Source organism: Rhinolophus hipposideros, assembly GCF_964194185.1.
Source record: "Rhinolophus hipposideros genome assembly, chromosome: 13".
Taxonomy (NCBI): Eukaryota; Metazoa; Chordata; class Mammalia; order Chiroptera; family Rhinolophidae; genus Rhinolophus; species Rhinolophus hipposideros.
This window is the reverse complement of record NC_138059.1, coordinates 11,255,090-11,277,125: the sequence shown is the minus strand read 5'-3', so window position 1 is coordinate 11,277,125 and position 22,036 is coordinate 11,255,090. Positions and strand designations below refer to the sequence as shown.

The 22,036-nt window shown below is 43.0% G+C and overlaps 1 protein-coding gene across 6 annotated transcripts in view; it reads left to right on the top strand.

The window, feature by feature from the left end:
• NSMCE2 (NSE2 (MMS21) homolog, SMC5-SMC6 complex SUMO ligase) overlaps window positions 1-18,883 on the top strand; it is a 215,696-nt gene extending 196,813 nt beyond the window's left edge. For 4 of the 6 annotated variants that reach the window (XM_081070980.1, XM_081070979.1, XM_081070978.1 and 1 more), the window contains 3 exons: window positions 6,703-6,803; window positions 7,215-7,321; window positions 14,198-16,327. In XM_081070980.1, coding sequence (XP_080927106.1) covers window positions 6,703-6,803; window positions 7,215-7,321; window positions 14,198-14,315 — 326 coding nt within the window. In that variant the 3' untranslated portion in view covers window positions 14,316-16,327. Of the gene's footprint in view, window positions 1-6,702; window positions 6,804-7,214; window positions 7,322-14,197; window positions 16,328-16,755 lie in introns of those variants that run through there. The other 2 variants (XR_013994796.1, XR_013994797.1) reach the window with 1 other exon arrangement.
• Window positions 18,884-22,036: the final 3,153 nt, after the last annotated feature.

Here is a 22,036-nt window from a genome sequence, read left to right as displayed (position 1 = left end):
CATAGCACTGAATGTAAGTATTTGTATTTGTCTCTCCTACCATACCCAATCCTAGTCCATTTTGTATCTATGCCTGGCACTTGTGTCATGTTTGGCACAGAGCTGACGTTCAATAAATGCAACTTGAGTTGAGTTGGCTTCACGTGAACACACAAGTGCTTATGTTCAAGGAACTTTCAGTCTATCTAGAAAAGAAGTTCCATCCACATGAAAAAAATTGAATGAGGAAGTTTAAGCTAAAAGAGTGTAGTATAGACAGCAGGTATTAAAGGATTTCAAAGAAGGGAGATTGGCTGTAGGGGTTGGGTGGGGTTGAGCTGGGCTGGATTGGATTGCATTGGACTGGCTAGAGAGAGCTTCTCCAAATACACAGAGCAGAATCTAAGATGAGTGTAGACTATAGCTAAGAGAATAAGGAAGAACATTGATCACAATGTTGCCCTAAGGTGGCAATGAATGAAATGCTCATATTTAAGGGGGTAACTGGGTTGCATCAGAAAATGTAGGGTGAAAGAGCCTCCTGTTTTACACAGCTCAGATAATCAGCTCTTCAAAGAGGCCAACAGTGTTCTTTTCTAGGAGCTTCTTTCTACAGTATCTTGTATATGTGAAGCCCTCAGAAGACTACTTTGCATTCTATGACTAAGCCAGCCTCTCCAGGGCGGTATGATAAGCAGAAGGACGGACATTCAGGCAGCGAGGGTTACAGTATTCAGAAACATAGGCTCTGGACACAGCCTGCTTATCTCTCCCATGTGACTGAGCTCCCTGAGGGCAAGGCCTATTTTTGGCCAATACCAAGGGGAGTGCCTGGAACACGTGGACACGTAATGATAAAAATAATAATAGCAGTAACAACTTTGTAAGTAGATAACATTGATTCTAATAAAATATATGTGATAAATAATTTATTGGATTCTTATCTTCTAGCCAGTGTTCTGATTGTGGAAAACTCATTTCTTGGGGCGGCCGGCTAGCTCAGTTGGTTAGCGTGTGGGCTTTCTTAACAACAAGGTTGCAGGTTCCATCCCCACATGGACCACTGTGAGCTGCGCCCTCCCCAACTAGATTGAAACAACGACTTGACTTCCAGGAGCTGATGAGTCCTGGAAAAACACACTTAGAATTAAAAAGAAAAATTAAAAATTAGAAAAACAACAACAACAAAAACACGACACTGGATTTTAAAAAAAATATTAATTTCTTGAAGTTTGCCATCTGTGAAAGTTGTGTCATCCAGGAAATCTTTGATTCTGTAGGCCCTCTCTGGACCTGATCTGCATCTTAATTCTGCAAAAACTTCACACATAGCACAGTCTTAAGTGTACTAGAGATTACTAGAAACTAGGATTTTGTTCCCTCGGTGGCAATTTGGCCCACCCAGACAGCTAACATTCAGGACAAGCCACCAGGCCCAAGAAGAAACAGATAAAAAGCTGGACACACAATAGGACCCCAGAGTGGACCTCAAAAGCGCGCGCGCGCGCGCACACACACACACACACACGGCTCTCAATTCTGTTTCCACTTAAGAGTCTGAGATCCGTCCAAATTCACAGGCGGAGCCACTTGTAGCCTCAGCTGTAGCTTACTGGGTAGGAGAAACAGCTCAGAAATTGGCGCAGACACTAACTATGGAGTTTCAAACTTGGAATCAGTGTTCTTTTGCTCATTAGGGAGGCCCCCAAATCTTCCGTGTGCCAGCTCAGCCTCTCCAAATGTGCCATCCTAGAACAGGGCAAGCAAAATAATCTGGACAGTCCAGTAAGCATTTCAAGCAGGCAGCAAATATGTGTCAAGTATTTTCTTTATATGCTGCTAACTCTCGAGCGAAAGGTGCTTTTAGAAAAATGTCCAGGCTTAATTGAAAAAGCACCACAGCAATCAACTTTTATTCCCAGCTGGCATAAAACTGTCTAACTGGTGGCCAGATTTGGGATGCCTGAAGACAGACAAGTGACTAATCCTAGGGCTGTGTGTGGCCAGGACCAAATGTATTTTCTGACCACAGGCCATGTCTGGAGTCTCCTTTGTAATTATCACACAGTCTACTGTAATTGTAAAACTTATATTTACTTCCTGCCTTTGACATGTAATTCGGGGTCCAAGGCTGCACCCCCAACTAGAGTGAAGCCCTCTCTGTTATTTGCTTGAAACCTATAAAAGCATTGCACGAGGATATTGTGTGGCCACGGCTGTCAAATATGTTAAGTACATCACTGTGAAAAATATACCTGCCTTGTTGGATGACACCCTTTACTAATCAGATGTTTATTGAACACCTATTCTTACATGCCAAGGGCATTTTAGACTTTAGAAAACATCAATGAACAAGACAACAGAGACGCTGCTTTCCTGGAAGAGAATGAGGCTGGAGGAGCAGGGAGGGAGGGAGACAGACAGGAAAAGTGTGCTCACCGATGGGTTCTTTGCAGAGAGAGTCACAACAGAATAATGTGATAGAGAATGCCTAGGTGGCTTCTTTAGCTTGGAACATCAGAGAAGGTCTCTCCGAAGAGATGACATTTAAATTGACATTTACAATGACAAGAAGTAGGACAAGCAAGGATCAGGAGGAAGAACATTCCAGGCAGGTTAGCGTAAAGGCCCAAATATAGGAAAGAGCTTGGCATGTTCCAGGAGCAGAAAAGACCAATGTGAGGCGAGGACGGTGGGTGAGAGAGGCCGGCTGCGTAGACCACTATAAAAAGTGAGCATGGGAGGGGTGTGCCCTCTTTGGCAAGAGTTCTAGCTAGGAGGCTACTGCAGGCGTCTGGGCAAGGAGCCTCTGCGGTCTGGACCAAGATGTAATGGAGATCGAGAGAAGGAGCTAGATTTAGATTCAGGGAATGGAGCTTGGCACCAGTCAACAGTTTGCCGATGGATGTGAGGAATGAAGGAAAGGAATAATCAGGAATGGTTCCAAAGGTTTTGGCCTGGGCAACTAGGAGGATGGTGCCTGAGGTGAGGAAGGCAGAAGGCAGAGCTATTTAGCTCATCAGTGGTAACTGACTCGTGTGAACTCTTATCTTGGGGTCCAATAAATGCCCTCACTACCATTACATCACTGGGGAATGCTCATGGACTTGTAGAATCGTTCACTGTCCACTTCATACTACTCCAAGAATTTCCATGGTTTCTCTTGTTTCTTTTTCTTTTTTTTTTTGGTGTTCATTTTTGACATCAAAAAAGTCACATTCAAGATATTAACACCCCTCGTCGGTTCTCTGTAAATCTTAGTTCCCGTCCAGGCCTCCCTTCTCAGCCCTTCACCTGGGTGCCCTGGGCCCAGGCATGGATCTAAGGCGGGGGTCTGAGGTCTGACCATCTGCCTGGAAGCTGACAGCTGGCACATCCTTCTAACAACATACCTTGTATATAGAAAGGAACATGACTCATTTTCTTGTTTTTCTCTTTATAATCAGGAAAATTTTATGATGTCCTTAGTAACAATGAAACGGATTGGAATCCACTCATTTCTTTATGATAATGCTGATATTTTGCCTTAAAAATATTGTGGGGGCTTAAGTTTTCATACAATGGTGAATAACAATAGAGCTTTTCTTCATGGGTATTTAGTGAGGATCAAATGAAGTAATGTATGTAACGTGCTTAGCACAGTAGCTGCTATGTAGCATTCAGTAAACTTGAGCTATTATTATTATAATAAAATAATAACTTGGGGGAGGGAGGGATGGCTCCCAGAACCAAGACACTGGTCTTAGTATTCAGGTTAACCAGGCCAAGAAAATGGAGCCATACACCAATTTAGTAAATCCCAACCTGCTTTGATCTATAGTTTTTTTCTCCAATCTTCCTTTTACCAAGCTTATCAAAACGTTTTGCCTTTGGGTCAGCTAAATTCATGTAAGTGACATTTATTGCCAGATGTGACCTTTTGTTATTAACATATTGTAGAATCCCAACATTATTATCACTTTCTATAAATAACAGATTTCGGGTGAGGAAATGTTCTGTCTGAAGAGAAGTTTAGCTATTAAGACTCCTTCTCTTTTTAGATTCTTGGTCTGTGGGCTATTACTCACTCTTGGCATTCTTCCTCAGTCTTACTTTTGTTAAACCTTCTTTCGTGATCACTGATGTTGATAGCCACCTACAGTTTTGAAGTTCCCCACTCGCCTTCCCTGGTGGTTGGCATTGCATTTGAGTGGTGCTTTCTTGCTTCCTCTACCTTTTGAAATTTAAAAATAGAAAATAAAAAACAATCCCACAGTCTTTCACATTGGCTGAGCTCTGTTATTCATCTAACAGATTTTCCAGTGAACTCCACGCTCTAACATATACAATCAGAAATCTGCCGTTGGTTCAGAATAAGCCCTATAAGAAATGGACAAAGAGGTACTTTATTTTGACTATCATACACAGAGTCAGAAATGGGCAGCAGCCTTCAGGAGGAAGCTCTAGAAAGTACATCAGAGACAGAACTCTCCCAGCTCTGCTCTTTGATGTTTCTTTTTACCTGTCCACCTTTCCTGAGCCCTCGTGAGGAATCATGGGTTGGTAAAGAACTCTTAGGAGTCTGAGTCTTGTGTTGTGAATACCTAAGACAGGTCCTGGGAAGCACAAAAACCCTTCATAATTCTGAGGAATATTATTTCAGAGCCCCCACCCCACAACATACCAAACATACTAAAATATGGCCACCTCCACAGTAAATATAATTTTATTACAGACAGAGTTTTTTGAAAATATTTTTACGATTTTGCTTTGGAAGTTGGTTGGCTACAAGCAACTGGTGTAACTTATAATTGCCCATTACCAGAAATTATCTTAACATACTTGGGAATTACTAAATTAAAACCTAAATTCCATGTGCATACTGAGATACACACAACTGAGATGTTTTTGATTACTAAATCAACAATTAACAATGTTAACCTAATATTACATTTTGTAGATCTTTAACATTTATTAACTCAATTTTGTTGTTACCCTGTTTGAAGCCAATAAATGATTTTCAAGGCCTCAGATGGTTTTATAGGCCTTGAAAAGCTGGAAGGCCCCAAGCACTCTACTTTTTTAACACCCAGTGGTTACAAATGCTCTGCCCCGGAAGTCCTAAGCTCAGGGGTCCTCACTTTTACCCTCTTCAAGGAGTGAGAGCTGCTTTAAGGGACATTTCTCTAAGAAAATACAAGAAGGCACACAAATACCACTCGTCTGATTAAACAAGGTGAAACCCCTACAAAAATCAGAGTAATTGGGGGCAGAATTCCTGGGTTCCAGCCATGAGTTCACTGGTGACCCTGAACAAGCGCTCTGTGGCCCTCTTCCTGCCCCTAGTTTCTAGGCAGACACTCCGTCTAGCCAACATGGAAGGCCAGGTCATCAGTTCTAGGAACTGCAAGAAATCGGAACCCTCTGACCTTGAGACACAGGTTTCCCTCCCACATTAAATGCAAAGCAATTTTGAATGTCTGTCTTATTTTGCCAAAATGAAAGAAAGAAGAGAGTAAACAAAGGAAAGGGTGATGGCGAGGGGAATGGTACCATCAATAGTTGTGTCTATTGATCTTTGATATCTATGCAAAAATGACAAGCCTGCCTTTCTATGAGATACTCTCATTATCCCCTTCAAAAGTCACCTATCGTGTTTTCCCTCCATGAGACGCAAGTGTCATGTAATGAAAAAAATACAGATTTCAGAATTTCAGACTCAGATAAGCTAGTTTCGAAGCCAGCCCAACCCTCATTCGCTCAGCACTTCTCAAAGTGTGAGCCAGGACACCCTAGGGTTCTCTGATAGCCTTTCAGGGTACCCGTGAGGACAAAACTATCTTCATAATAATACTAAGGTGTCATTTGCCTTTTTCTCTCTCTTTCTTTTCACAAATGAATTTGTCCAGAGGCTACATGACATAATATCACAACAGACTGGATGTATGTACAGCTGTCAAAATCCACTGTCTTCTATTAAGCCAAACATTAAAGATATTTTCAAAAAATGTAGACCATTGCCGCTCTTATCATTGACATTTTTTTCTTCTGGAAAATGTAATTATTTTTAATTTGTAAAACGCCATTTATGTTAGCATATAATGAGGTTGTTATTTTTAAATGAATTAATAAATACTTTTTTTAATTAATTAATCTGATATGGCAAAGATATAACGCACATTTAAAAAGTGCATTGTGGTCCTCAATTATACCTAAACGAATAAAAGCGTTCTAAGACCAAAAAGTTTGAGAAGCCAAGCCATGCACTACCTAACTGTCATGGCCATTTATTGAATGTTTCCTCGTGCCTGATGCTGTGCAAAGCACACGACGTTCTTAATCTCTTTTGACTTTTGCAACAAAGCTATAAAGTAGAGGTTTTGGAAAAAGACCTTGCTAGCCCAAGGTCTCACAGCTGGAAGTGAAAGAGATAACTAGGTCCTTCTGACACCAAAGCAACTCTCTTGATTACTGGACAGCACTCCTCACCAATTAATTTTCTGTAACTGAAAACGTGATTGTACTACTCTGAGTCTCAGTTTCCCATGAAAAGTAGGCAGAATCCTACCTACCCTGCAAGATTCTTTCAAGAGCAGAAGAGTTCATGTGCATCGAAGTGCCTGCCTAGCACAGGGGCTAAGACCAAATAGACCCCAACAAACTGATAACATCTTTCCTTTCATTTCTTCTTGTCCTTGGCATAAGAGAACAAGGAGACTCAGTGACTTCCCTTTTTTCCTCTAGATGGTCTTCAAGAGGACAGAGAGGTTGATGGAACGGAAGGAGTGGATGAAGACATGATTGTGACCCAAAGTCAGACTAACTTCATCTGCCCCATTACGCTGGTACTGTTTCCTCCTCTTGCCCTAAAAGAAAAAGCAATTCGCTTCACAGAGACAAAAGGTTCCTATTTGATTTCACATCCAGAGTTAAGGAGGGAGGAAAGAAAAGTGATGCGGGTTGAAGAGTATACAAGGAAGCTTCTCGGGCTGGAAAGAGTTTTTAGTCAATCATGTCCTTAAGCAATAAATTCCTGGCCCACAGGCCAAGTGACATCGGTGCCACTGGCCTCCCTGCCTTTTGTTCTGTGGTCATTTGCCCTAATAATTATCTAAAGCCATGCAATTGGGAGGTTTAACACAGAAAGCCCGGGTCTGGGACTAGGAAAAAACAGCACCAAATAATTGGTGACTTGGAGAAGTTACTAGAAGTTGATCATGATCATTCCTGCAAGCCTAATGTCTCCTTGATTTCAGGTGGAAATGAAGAAGCCCGTGAAAAATAAAGTGTGTGGCCACACCTATGAAGAAGAAGCCATTGTTCGCATGATTGAGTCCAAGCACAAGCGGAAGAAAAAGGCCTGGTGAGTGGATACAGGAAGGGAAATGGAGCCTTCCTAGTGGTAGTCAGTCGGAGGGGCTGTGCTCATGCTAGAGGAAAAGACACTTCACTTGTCCCTGAAGTCACTCACCTCCCAACTCGTGTAAACATGGCAGCTAGCTTTCTGGGAAAACAATACATGACGGAAAAATGAGTAATCTCCTTGGGAAGAAACCGAAAAAACTTCAACCACACCTTTTAAAACAGGATAAAAAGGAATTGGATTAAATTTAATCATTTGGTCATAGGAATTTTTATGAATACATGCTATAGCCTGAAACATAGGACAACTGTGATATTAAGAGAAAGGGAAAATCTTTCATATCTCTAATTATTTCAATAACTTCTGAAAAGGTTTACATAAATTCATGGATAATTGATCAATGAGAATTTTTTTTTTAATTGGAATGTTTGGAGAGTCTTTTATGTGGATATTTCTATCCCCTTCTCTCTCTCTCTCTCTCTCTCTCTCTCTCTCTCTCTCTCTCTCTCTCTCTCACACACACACACACACACACACACACACACACACACACACCGCTCTGCCCCCCATGACCACAGAAAACTATGGCTGTTCCTGTAGTAACAAAGAATCCTGGGTTGGCTAGACTGACATTTTTTTAAGTATTGTGCTCTTATCACAAATTTGGAATTATTATAAGGAATGGAATTAGAGGTGTGACCAGTTTTCAATGGACTTCTGATAACAGGCTGCTTGATGGGTAGTTTGCTTCTCCATGGCCCGGAAATTTGCTGGTGCAGACCTAGAATTGGAATTCCCCACGACTCCTCGTGTTTGAGACTGTAGATATCTTGATAGTCATTCAGTCAAGTAATTTACCCTATTTATTCTAGAAGATCGGCCTGGTGGTTGCAAAATGGAGATAGTCTGTGTACATTTTTATCTGATTTGAGTTTCCAACTTACAAGTGAGATGTCATATTTCCCTAGTGAGCCTTCCATTTCCCCCCATGGATGTAATTTTCTTTGTTTCTGAACTTCTCAGTCTTTCCTTTCTATTTTTTTCTGTGTTCATTCTCTGAAAAACATGTTAATTTTTTAACATAATTGCTAAGAATAGGTATTCCCAGATAGCTCTTCTTTCTTAAAGTTTGTGATCTTCTCTGAGAGTCAGATTTGAAAAGGGCAAGCACTGATACAAAGCATCTGTCTGTCTGGCCCCAGGGCAGGAGCGGGCCACTCCCAGGACTCACATCTACATGGAGCTTAATTGCACATGTCGACTTGCCAATGTCCTTTGCCTTTTTTGAATTGGACATGATATTTGGAAGCACTCCAGTAACACCTGTCATTCAGAAAACGTTTTATTTTGTTTTGTGGGTTTTTTTTCTGTCATACTTCTATAACTTGGGTGCAGATTCTGCAAACTTCAGATTCTCCTAGCTTAATAATAACAGTTCAGTCCAAGTGGAAAAAGACTGAAAAGATTACAAAGAAGATGGTATTTTTCCTGGGCCTTGAAAAGTGAGAAGGATTTGAGAAGAATCCTTCCGGCCCAGAGGCTCACCCCACTCCCAGCCTGAACTGCTTAGCAAATAGTAGGTGCCATTTCAGTTACTGTACGAGTATGTGAGAGAACAGAAGGATGATGGGCAATAACCATAGGAGAGTGGGGTAAAGAGTCGTTATACAGGGTGTTAAATGTCATGATTTCATTCGTTTTCTCATCTATAAATTGATGCTCACAGTTGTAACTGCCTCTTAGGTATGCTTGAAATTTGAGTAAGATCCATATAGTATTTAAAGTGCCTGGTACATGGTAAGACTCAGTACACCTTATCCCGTCATCATCGTCATCATCATCATCATCATCATCATCGCTACCATTATTCTCTAGGCACAAGAGGGCATTATCTTGAGGGAGTAAGGTGAGCCAACCTAGAGTTTAGGAAGTTACTCCAATAGCAATTCACGGGATGGATAAAAAAGGCATGAAGTGAAAATGTCAATTAGGATGCTTTTGCAGTATGTGAAGTTAGAAATAAGGAGAGCTTGGATTGAGGCGAGAGTCATAGGGACTGAGAAAGGAATGAGAATGAGTGATTATGGAGGTAAAAGTGTCAGAATCTGGTAACTGAAAGTTGAAGCAGAAGAACTGAAGGATGACTGACATTTATAGATGGTGTCTAGAAGGATGGTGGTGTCATCAGCCAACAGAGAGGGCATCAGAGAGGAACACAGTTAGGGCCATGTTAAGTTTGGCCATTTGGAAGTATCCTGGAGGCGCAGAAAATGGGGGTGTTTTGAACTCAGGGGAGAGCTCTGGGCTCAGGATATCGACAGTGAGGTGAGCGGCACAGAGGAGTCAAACCCACTTACCTGTCCGCACAGATGCGGCTGTGGTCTGGATGTGACTGCCACCTGAGAGCCAGCGAGGACAGGACGTGGGCGTGGCTCCAAACAACACGAGGCCGGGGTCCAGCTCAGCTCTGCTCACCATGCTGCCCTCAGCACCTGACACAGGTCCTGATGTAGACCCTCAATAACACATTTTGCCCATTAATGAAAGAGCAGCCAGAGGAAGAAGACCCCGGTGAAGTAGTCTAAGACGTAGCCAGGGCAGAGGGGGAAGGGAGACGAGAGCTGAGCATCATGGGAGCCGGTGGGCTGGGTCAAGTAGACAAGGTGCATTTGGCAGCAGATTAGAACTCAGGGCCTCTTCATAGGTTCCTGATGAAACGTGAAGTGGTGTCATTTCCCATGATGCACATCAGGGTGATGAACAGTTCTGAGTTCCCTTTGTTTAAAAATATCTATGACACATCCAGTTTGAGAAATCTCCATTCTTCCTCCTAGATTGTTCTCATTAAGTTTGTTAGACTGCAGTTCCAGGTACACTGTGTCACTGGGCACTGACTAAATTTTACTGCCCATGCTTCAGTCTCTGGGAAGACCTCTCTCTCGCCCTTGGTTTGAGTCAGAAGAGAATTGTTGAGACATTAGCCCTAACTAAATGCCATTGTTAAAATGATTTCTTAAAATGTATCTCTTAATACTCAGGCTATGTATTATCTTACTGGTAAAGCTGCCTGATGATTTTCATATGAATAAGATATTTCTAGTTTTCCATAGTCATTTCTTTTTTGTGTAAGAACCTGCACTACGTTTCACAAACTGGCATTTAAGAGCAGGTGGGGTAAAATTAAGTTGACTAGAAATGTGTCGCTGAACAGCAGAACTCCAGCATTGCGCTTGGAGTCCCTTTTTTACCACTTACCAGCAAGTATTTTGACCTCTCCAAGCCTCAGTTTCTTCACCTGTAAAATGGAAGTAACATCTCACAGAATTCAGGATTAAAGAAATGGTGGGCAATTCCAACAGAGGTCTGGACCAGCACATTTCTTGGCAGCGTAGGAGCAAACCACTTAGGAGAAAGCTCTCTTTGGACGACACAGAGCTAAACAAATAGTGGTAAGGCTATTAAGGTCGAGACTGCTGGTGGTGTTATTACTTACCTCCCTACTTAGGGACACCTGATTTTAAACTCAGAGGATGTAGGGTACAGTTACTCTCTGTGTTTCGGTATGATAGGAATCCATCCCACTCAGATTTCCAGAGGTTATCTATTAATATAGACCTTCTTTCTAGAACTTTCTAGAGCTGGATTGGACCCTGGAATTCTTGGTACCCAGATCCAAGAGCTCATACGACTCAGAGTCTTGTACTTTGGGGTTCTTGCTGACCAAGGTTCCCACAGCTCTCTGGGACCCCTAAGACCCGGGTTCCCTTTGTGCAGCCATCACTGTCATGCTTGCCTGCTGCTGAGATGGACTGTTCCGCCCTGTCAGTAACCCAAGTGCAGGACCCCGCCTCTCCTTCCAGGCCTGTAGGTCTGACTCCTGCAGGGCAATGACGCCAGTGCTTAAGGTTGGGTATTGCCACACCTCTCTTGCTCACCAGGATATTGTGGGGATTAACATGAAATCACTAATGCTTTTATAGAGTGCTGTTATCTTAGAGGGGGAGTGCCCTGATTCAGTAGCATGTCACGATGGCCTGCTCTTACCCTTAAACACTGTCTGAGATCAGGTGAGAAACGAGGTTCTCCCCCCAGCGCCTGCATCAACCGTTCCTCCAACAAGCCTTCCCTGATCTCTCGTTGAAGCTAGGCAAAGTGCTGCCCCGGGCTCCATGCCGGGTGCCACCAGCACTGTCTGGGGGGCTGCCTCTTCTCCACAGACATCTTGGGAGGAGAGGCACGCATTGGAGCACCCGAGTGAACTGCCTGGCCCTTGTCACATGTTGTCCTACGTATTTCTCACAAAACCCTATGCTCTCCCTTCATCTCTACAGAGGAAGAAACTGAGGCACAGGAATTAAGTCACTTGCCCAGAGTGTCACAACCAGGAGGCATGAGCTCAAGTCATTTTCACTCTTGAGCCTGTCTTTGTGTCATCAGAGCGTCCGGCTCCCCTCAGAAGGGCTCTTGGGTCCATGCCTCCATCCCCAGAATTTATCCCCTAAGTGAGCTCGGACATCTTTGTTTGACACAGGTCACCCTGGGCTGCGTCCCTTTGCGATGAATGTGCCTGCAGATGAGCGGTGTGGTCAAACCCGACAGACGTTCTCAGAATGCTCTCATTTACTGACTAAACCCACTGATGTCATCAGGAAGTCCTCCCCACCTCGCTCTCCACTTCCCCATCCACTGCTTATTCACTGTCTGGCCATCGGTGCTAAGGCCTTTGTTCTGGGGAGTGGGGAGAGACCAAGGCCCAGCTGGCCAACAGGCAGCGTAGGTGTCAGTGGGTTGAAAAATCTGCAGTGAGGTTCATCCTCGGAGTAGCCACCTCCTTCGAGTTGTATTTCCACAGAAGTTAGAAGGAGGAAAAATGCCTTTTCTGAAGGCATGGCAGCCTCCATATCCTTTTCGTATTCTCAGCAATTTACTTTCGTACTTAAAGAAATAATTCACCTGGAGACATCAGGGTGTTTGAAACTAGTGTAGGAGGGACATTTCTCAAATACTTCTACTCCTCACCCTAACCCAAAGCCACGTCCTCAGAATGGTGCACACCTGGGCCAGGTCACCCGGATCGTCTCATATGGTCACCTTTCTAGAATCACATTGTAACACATGTACCTGATCATCTCGGGCACATTTTAGCATTTTAAAAATAAATACTGTTAGCAAGCATATTATTCATTACAGTGATTGATGTCCTTCTAATATAAAGCCTCCTTGACCCAGAGATCAGGGCTGAGAGCGTTTCTCTCGCATGTTGAACTGTTGGGCTTCCTACTACTAAACAAATGAGAGCTCCCATGATGCACTTTCTGCCCCTTCCGGTTGATCTATTTTGTCTCGTGTTTGTTATTTTTGATCTTATTATACCTGTGCTTTTTGGTGAGTTGTCTCGGGTCACTGAGCCAGAGCTCTGCGCACACAGGAACCTATCTTTGTATTTCACATTTGAGTGCCCAGAACCTAGCACAGAACCACTCACACAGAAGGGTCAAATGCACATGTGAATGTGCACATGTATGTGATGGAGCTATGCAAAATATAGAGAGAGCATCCACTTTAAAATGTCTTAGAAGGACAGTGATCGGGGAACAGATGACTCCCGAAGGGAACCAACAATACTGCAGAGTGTATTGTTGCCTGTAGCCCGGTGACATGGGCATTCTCCCCCATTTAAAATGGGGGAGAACAGGGCCTCAGAAAGGTAGTGAGTTGTCCGTGGTCTCCTAACTAGCAAGGAGGTGGCAGAGACAATTCAGACCTAGGTCAGCTTGACTCCAAACATTGGGTGTTCTACGCTGCCCAAATCTGGTTCATGTTGAGAAGAAATCAGGTGAGTTCATCCAACGCGCTGCCTTCAGGGAGACCACATCTTCACAGCTGTGGCTGTAAGTCCCTCCCCTCCCCCCATGTGGATGACGAATACCCTCAGCCACAGCTGAGGTCCCCATCAGCCCACTCAGGCTCCACTGGGAGGGCTGGTGGGTATTTCAGAGAAAACACAGACTGATTGGGACTCCTGATTCCTTCCCCAGCCTGGTTTTCCAGGTGTTTCCCTTAGAGATAAGAGGACCACCAGTCGCCCATCAGCTCAGGCCAAACTCTGAAAGAAGCTCTTCTCTTTCCTTTACTCTCCACATCTGCTCCGTCAGCAAGTCCTGGATGTTCTGTCCGGAAGCGGAACGCTGCTCCCACCCTCATGCAGGCTGCCGTCTCTCTCCTCGACTGAGGCAGGATGCCCCTGTTTTCCCAGCTGCCACGCTGCCTGTTCTCCACTATATAGCCAGAACCATGTTTCCTAAATGTAAACCAAATCACATCCCTCCCCTATCTCAAACCCTCCAGCCTTTTCTCTTCATTGTATTTAAAAGAAAACTCAAAGTCCCACTCACCCTCTGACCTTGTCTTCAAGTGCCCTGGGAGTTTCAGCCACTGTGACCTTGCTCTTCCTACAGGCCACCTGCAGGCCACCCAGCCACACACAACACTCACTCTGCAAGGCGTGCCCCAACCCCAGCTAGAAAAGCCTCAGCGACACTCGTCCCCCTTGACCCTGCTTTTTTGCCTTCGTAGCACTTAACGCAAAACGAACTTACCACTTACCGTGTGCGTCTGTCTGGTGACTTAGAGATTATCTGTCCCCCCCTTGGAAAGTGGGCGCTGCTTGAGTATCACCTGTGCCCCCAGCACTGGACAGGACCTGGCTCAGGTGGGCACACTGCAAATAAATAAAGGAGTGTACATCAGTCCTGATGTTTTCAATGGGCTTCTTTGTTGGTAAAGCGTCCTTGTTTACATATATGTATGTGAGAGAAGCTTACGCGGAAGGCATTCAAATTCAGTGGCCTGACTTGCCTTTCTTATTCCTCGCAGCTGCCCGAAAATTGGCTGTAGCCACACCAACATGAGAATGTCCGATCTCATCCAGGACGAAGCACTCAGAAGGGCGATTGAGAGCCACAACAAGAAAAAACAGCATCCCTCTGAGTAGGACAAAGCCACCTGCCTGCGAGGGGACTGCCAGCCTACCTCCCGCCCAGCTTCCTGTAGAGAGCGGTGCTTCTCGGAGCACAGACTGGCTGCCTCACTTGCTTTGCATGGGGTAAAACCTGACGGTTTTAAGTGTAACTGAGCATCTTTTCTATGTTGCAATAAAAATTCAAGGAAATTATATTGTTTATTTTTAAGTATTCTGTAATTTTAAATAAAACTTTGATTATCTACAGCCTGTTTAGTCTGTGCCCCTTCCAAGGTGTAAACTCTTCCAATGGTACAGGTTAGGTCGTGCCAGGCCTTTCTGTCTCTAACACTTCAGACGGGTGTGTTTTTTTTATTACTATAGTTTTAACTAAATATGATGCCTTTCAAGGAATATTTGAAATGGAAACACACAGAAGCACCAAATTGAAGGATTTCCTATCAGTATAGTAAGGAAGAGCATGAAGTCATAAAGCAAGCTAGTTTATTTACCTATATTTACTTTGTGTATTGGCAGTGCCAAATATATAAATGCTTTTCTTTGTCATTCTGATGGGCACAGAATTCCCCTGCAGCAGGCTTCTCGGTACCACGATAATTGAGGCCCATCGTGGAAACTTTGCTGCAAACTCCAGAGCCCAAGTATCATCCATGGGAAACCACTGCACCCTGCTCTCCACCTGGCGTGGTGGCTCTGCAAGTGGCCTCATCCCCCTTGGCCTTGGGTCTTCAGCCCTGAAATAAAGGGGTGGACCCTGATGTTCTCAAATGCCCCTTTAGCCCCGAAAGTCTGTGGTCGTAAGACCAGCAGGGTCTTTAAATTGAATATCGTTGATTATATTCTAATTGTGTAAAGCGTGCTAATCTATTAATAGTCTCTCTAGCAACCTTTTATCAGCCAAAATATTTAATGAAACCGGATGAAGCATATCCTGACTACTCTAGGAAACCAAGAATAGCTAATAATGGCTAACATTTATCGAGCACTTACTGTGTACCAGGTGTTACTCCAAATGATTTACATATATATTAACTCCTGTAATCATCACAGTCTGGTAAGAGAGTTACCATTATTCCCATTTTACAGATAAGTAAAACGAGGCACAGACGTGAAGGAACCCATGGAAATGAATAGATCTAGTAAGTGGCTGAGCTGGGATGGGAAGTTAGATTGTCTGGTGTCAGAGTCTGGATTCTTAATTCCATGCTGTCTTCCTCCCTGTTGATTTCTCTAGAATCAAAGAATATATTCAAAGTCCACAATTAAAAACTGAACCTTTTGTAAATACATGTTAAGTGTATGTGCAAAAAAAGTTCATTAAAATGCAGGGAACTGGATTTGACATTTAAGAGGCAGTGAAGCCCATGAGATAATAACATTAATTTGGGTTTAAAAGCATTGTTTTAAAATAGCAGAATTAAATTTGAAAACATTTTCATAGAATTCAGAAAGTAGTATACCATTCAACTGTTACAAACTAAGTGATTTTGAATTTCTTAAGATGCTTTATCTGAATCAGACTTCCTGAGGAAATGATTTTGTTTAAGCCAGAACAAACATACTTTTCATGGAATGTGGTTCTTTTGTGAAATACTTTGTTTCCTAAACAGATAGAGATGAGCATGAAATGTTTGCCCAAGGTTTGGAGTTGCATTTTTCCCAACTCTTTCCCAAGGGAATTCCAAGATATTAATGTAGCTACCGTGTTTCCCCGAAAATAAGACCACGTCTTATATTAATTTTTGCTCCAAAAGACGCATGAGGGCTTATGTTCAGGGGATGTCATCCTGAAAAATCATGCTAGGGCTTATTTTCCAGTTAGGTCTTATTTTCGGGGAAACGTGGTACTAATATCAGTTAGAAAAATGCAAAATGACACCATTCCACTGTGGGAAAGGGATCCTTTGTGTGTCCTGTGAAGCTTTTTCCTTCTTTAGTCTTCAGAAACTATGTTTTGAATAGTTGTGTAGCCGATTAAAGAATTTGAAGTTTTATATAAAAACTATTTGCATCTTTGAAAATTCACCATTTGGTTGTCATGATCAATCTTGGCATATGTGTTAAATTTCTATTGCGTGAGTTTTTTCCCAAAAAGTGAACCCTTTTCTTCAAATGAAATTATATCTATCTTCCTGAGTAACATAAGACAACTGAAAGGAGGGGGCAGTTCTAGTCCAGAGGAGGGAGGCGTTGCATTCCCTCCTTCCCAGGGCAGCCCCAGAGTCCTATCGGAGATTACCCATGACCCCATGAGTGACATTTGCAAACCACACCAGCCATCGTAGCTGTATCATTTTTTTTTAAAGATATGACTGATTTAAGACTTAGACAATTGTGTGAACATGGCTTTTTTTTTCAATGCTAGTTCCTTTAAGAAACTTCCAGTTGAGTAAGTTTAAAACATTACCATAAACTCCAAAAGATGAGATAATTTATTTCTCACCTTATGCAGAGCTTCAAACATGGAGTGTCCATTCCTGAGGCAGCTCCTGCAGCGAGCGCAGCTTCCTGCCCAATGGAAGTTGAAAGCGAGGAGAGAGAGAAATTACAGGACTGAGGAACGAGAACACCATGAGCTGACGTCTGGCTACACACCGGGCTCAGGTCTAAGTGTCTTAAATGTGTCCCCAAAGTGAATACTCCACATAATCCTAGACCGTAGTGGTGGTTACTGCCGTTTTACAGATGAGGAAACCTGAGCTCAGGATCGTCACCTCATTTGCCCAGGTCACTCCCTGGTGGGGGGGTAAAGCCCACACTGAAAAGGAACAGTGAGTGCAGAGAACACACTGCAGCCCTAGGCCCTTTGCCCCAGGACCACAGAGGACACAAATGACCTGCACCCCTGTACTTCTATCCCCCCTTCCTTATATCTGTTACTGAGACCACTGTTTCCCAGGCGTGTACACCCCAGTCATCCATGCATTTGGCATAGCCCACTATGTCGCCCTCCCCTTGTTCCCTCTGCCAATACCCCACCAAGCCCAGGTGGCCTGGCGTCCAGATTTCTATCACAGACCGACCCCACTGCCATCTCCCCAACACTCCCCTGTGTCTCCAACACTGCAGTTCGCCTCCTGTCTGTGTGGCAGGGTTTCTCCTCTGGCAAGAGCTAACCCTCAGTCCTCCTGATTAGCACGCACAGATGACCTTGGGCAAGTCACTTCACTGCTCCAGGCCTCAGATTTGTCATAGAAACAAAAAGATTTGGACGTTTCCCCAAGGTTTCTTTAAACCCTAAAATTCCATGTCATGTTTTCAATGAATAGGACCTGTGGGAAGCATGTGGCCCTTTTAAAGGAAAACAGACTGACATGGGAATTAGTATATGTTTGAGCCAAATGTGTACATTGCATCTTCAGCTATTTATTCAACAAATACCTTTTAAGGCCCACTTGAAGCCGTGTTTTGTGCTAGTTTCTTTGGATACAAAAACCTCCCCTCTGGAGGCCTCCCTGTGCACTTGGGGCAGACAGATAATGTGAAAAAATTAATTCCACAGAAGGTTGTATGAGTGCCATGTCTAGGGGACGGTAACACAAAAGAAATACAGAAAAATGATCCAGCAAACAAAAATTGTGTTCAGTAAATCCGCTAACAAGATTCAAAACAAGTTAATAACAAGACCACAAAACCTTCTGATTCGGAGAGGGGGGGAAAACACGTGGGTGAATTGCCCAGCTGTTTTGGCAATTCATTATGTTTTGGAAATCTGCCTTCTGGCTTGTTTCAAACTTCGTGGAAGGGGGCAACTACACTGAAAAGAAGACAGTTGAGATGGAGGTGGGACAGGAACTCTCAGACATCACTTGTGGAAATGCAAATTGATGCAGTCATTTGGAAAAGTTTGGCTTTAAAAAAGAAAGTTAAATATAAATTTACCACACAATCTAGCAATTCCACTCCCAGGTATCTGCCCCACAGAAGTGAAGACATATGTTCACACAAATACTTGTGTATGAATGTCATAAGTAGCATGATTTTTAATAGCAAAGAAGTGGAAACAATCCAAATGTCCACCTGGTGAATGGATACACCGAAGCAGTGGACCCATACATACCATGGGACACTATTTGGCCATAAAAAGGAATGAGGTACTTCTTAACACATGCTATAACATGTTTGACCATGATGCACTTATATGAAATGTCCAGAAAAGACAAAGCCATAGGCTAGAAAGTAGATTAGTGTGGCCTGGGGCTAGAGGTGAGAATGACGAGTCAGTTACACAAGGAATCACTCTGGAGTGAAGGAAACGTCTTAAAACCAGATTGTGGAGGAGGTTACACAACTCTGAATTGACAAAAAAATTGTTGAATCCAACACTTAATGCAGGTGAATTGGATGGTCTAGGAGTGATATGCACAAATCAGCTGAGCGGGGAATGCTCTAGAGGACGGGGGGGCAAAGAGGGGCTTTCCACTTGGTCGTTTGAGGAGCTCTCGGTACCCAAAATTCAGCTGGTGACCAAGTCTCTATGAATCTTCTAACAAGAGTTTTTGAACCTTAATAATAAAGATTGGAGTGAAATAATTTTATTCAAGCCTCAAGAAATCCAGGATTAAAAGAAGCCATTACTGAAAAAAATAAATATATAAAACAAAAACTGTTAAGAGTGCATGAGAGGATAAGATTAGATGGGGATTGATCACAATAAGAAAATTTGACCTATTTCTATTTTTCAGTCTGCCGATTATATTCATGTTCTATGCAGGAATCTATAGTTCTGATTGGCAACTTGTGTTTTTTAAAAATATAATGGAGTGAAAACACTGGCCAGTTCTTTTCTCTGTTCATCTGCCACAGGAAGGATGGAATTCAGTCTAAAGATGATCTGGCGACCATTCAGTGGATGGCAGAATGACCCAAACTTACAACAAGACTGTAAACATTGGTGACCACAGAAAGAAACATGTAGTGGAGATGTTTCCTTTTTTAATGAACAAATGCAGAAATGGTTTTCAAACAAAAACAAAAAGAAAAAGCAAGATACAATTATGAAAGGAAGCAACCCAAAGGCCGTCCTTTGTCATAAACAGAATACTAACCAGAGTGCAGTGCTGTTAAGAAAGAAGTCAGAATGTTGCTGGAACTTACGGGAAGGGTTGTCCTTCACTCAGGGAACACGGGCCATCGGGCTCTGTATGGGGCGCCGGGCTGAGTTTTCAGCTGGTTGTGGTCACCTCAGTTCACAAAGAACATGGAGACACTGATTAGTACAGAGGACAGTAAAAACAAAAGCTGTTAAGAGTTCATGAGAGGATAAGATTTAGATGGTGATTGATCACAATAAGATGATCAAACGTGAATGCCGCTGAAAGGAATTGGGATGTTTTGGCCCACAGACAAACTGAGGCTTCTGTTTTATACAAAACATGGCGCTATGGGACGAATATGTTTTAAGTCAATTAACAAGTGCCACGAGAGGACCAACTGAAGGTGCTTTGATACTCAGAAGAAAAAAATACTGTTAACATCTCATCCGGGAAACCATAGATTCCCCCAGAGGACTGTCGATGAAATTCAGAAGGTTTATGAATTACTAATATGGGGGGAAGATTACATCTTTACTTTTACTAACCTCTCATTGGAACTTAGCATTTCCTACCATTATGAACCTAGGCAACGTAGTACAGTAGAATTAGTAGTACCTGTGCCTTCATCCCCAAGGAAGAATGATAAATATTTTCATATTGCATTCCTATTCCTCTAAAGATAAATTTACACTCCCCTCGTCTTTTAAAATCCAGTGCTTAGCTTCTGGCAATGATGGACAAACAGCAATGGGATTTACCCTCTCACCTTTCACAACTAAAAACCCAGACAACATATATGAAACAGTAATGTTCAGACATTGGACCACAGGACAGTGAACACGGCCCTTTCTTACTGCCTGGAGAGTTCCCAGGTCGCCGTAGGGAGATGGGGGACATAGGTCTGTCAGCATTGAGATAAAGACGCAGGGATGCCAAGCAGCTGGAATTTGCAAAGCAGAGGACTGGCAGGGGACAGCTGCTCAGGCAGTGAGTCTTAGAGATGTGGAGAGGGTCCCCCTAGAGTCTTCTGCTGAGTCATCATCAGCCATGCCTGAGGAAACTACCTGAGGCCCGGAAAGAACCTTCCAGAGGATCAGAGGGAACAAAAACTGGAGCTCACACTGGCCCCAGAATGTTCCTTCTCCCATCAGCCAGAGTGGAGCAAGTCAGCCCTGGAATAAAGGATGCACTCATCCTGCGTAACGATGCTTAAAAGCAAGCCTCAAAAAGCAGGGGTAGGCAGATTTTCGTGTGAAGGGCCAGACAGTAAATATTCTCAGCTTTACAGGACATATGGTCTCTGTCGCAATGACTCAACTCTGCCATGGTAACATGAAAGCAGCCACGGACAATATGGAAATGATTGATGGTGGCTGTGTGCCAATAAAACTTTATTTACAGGCACTGAAATTTTGATTTAATATAATTTCACATGCCACAAAATATTATTCTTTTGACTTTTTTAACTGTTTAAACATATAAAAACCACTCTTAGCTCATGAGCCATACAAAAACAGATAAGGAGCCAGATTTGGCCTCTGGGCTGTAGTTTGTTCACCTCTGACCAAAAAGATTGTACTGTCTCTTGTACCTGTCCCAGAACAAGGTCCAACATATTTAAAAGAATACCAGAAATAAAGAAATAAGAAAGAAAGGGAGGGAGGCAGGGAAAGAAGGAAAGAGATGAAGAAAAAAAAACCTAGCACCTTACAAGGTCAAATGTACAATGTCTGCTATCCAATCAGAAAGTTCCAAGCATGCAAACAAGTGGGGCAATATGATCCATGATGAGGGAAAGACATTATTCATTAGACATAGACTCACAAATGACGCTGGTAATAGAATTAGTAGAGAAGAACATTAAAACAGCTATTGAAAATACACTCCATATGTTCAAAAAGATAGAGGAAAGCATGGGATGTTATAGAGAGACATGGAAGATATAAAAATGGCTCAAGTCAAATTCCTAGAAATGAAATGTACATCTGCAATGAAAACTACACAGCAGATTAGACACTGCTGTAGAAAAGTTGGTGAAGTTGAAGATGCAGGCACAGGAACTATCCAAACTGAAACACAGGAAGAAAAAAGGCACAGAAAAAAATAGAACACAGACATACAGAAAACAGGAGAATACATCAGTGAGCTGTGGGAAGCACTAAACAGCCTAACACATGTATTTGGAATCCCCAAATGAAGAAGACAGCAGGGGGAGAACAATATGTATGTGTAAAATAAATAAAATACAGTCCTCATTAAACCTGCTGTTAGATCTTATTTACGGTGGTAAAGAAGCATATCCACTAGATCACAATTTTTCAAAATGTTTCAATAACTGGATTTTCAATATAATTGGTTTCCTTTGTAATCTTAGCTTTTAAGATTCCGAAAAGGGATGCGCCATGCTTTCTTTCCTAGACCACCCAAGGATCCAGGGCACGAGCCCTGGTGGTACTTGTACCCCCTCAGTCGTGGGCCTCTGCCACGGTTCAAAGGCATTGTCTGGCAGGGTCCGCTGTGACTCATATGTCTTCAGCACCTAGCACAGAGCCTGGCACTGATTGTTTGGTAAAGAACGCATGGGGGGGAAATGATCTCTATGTCTTTGGAAGATTAAACAAGAAGAAATAGGAATACATTAACTGAGGAAGTCCCTCCCTGGCCAACGGCAGCTACCATCTGTCAGAGTTCATCCGC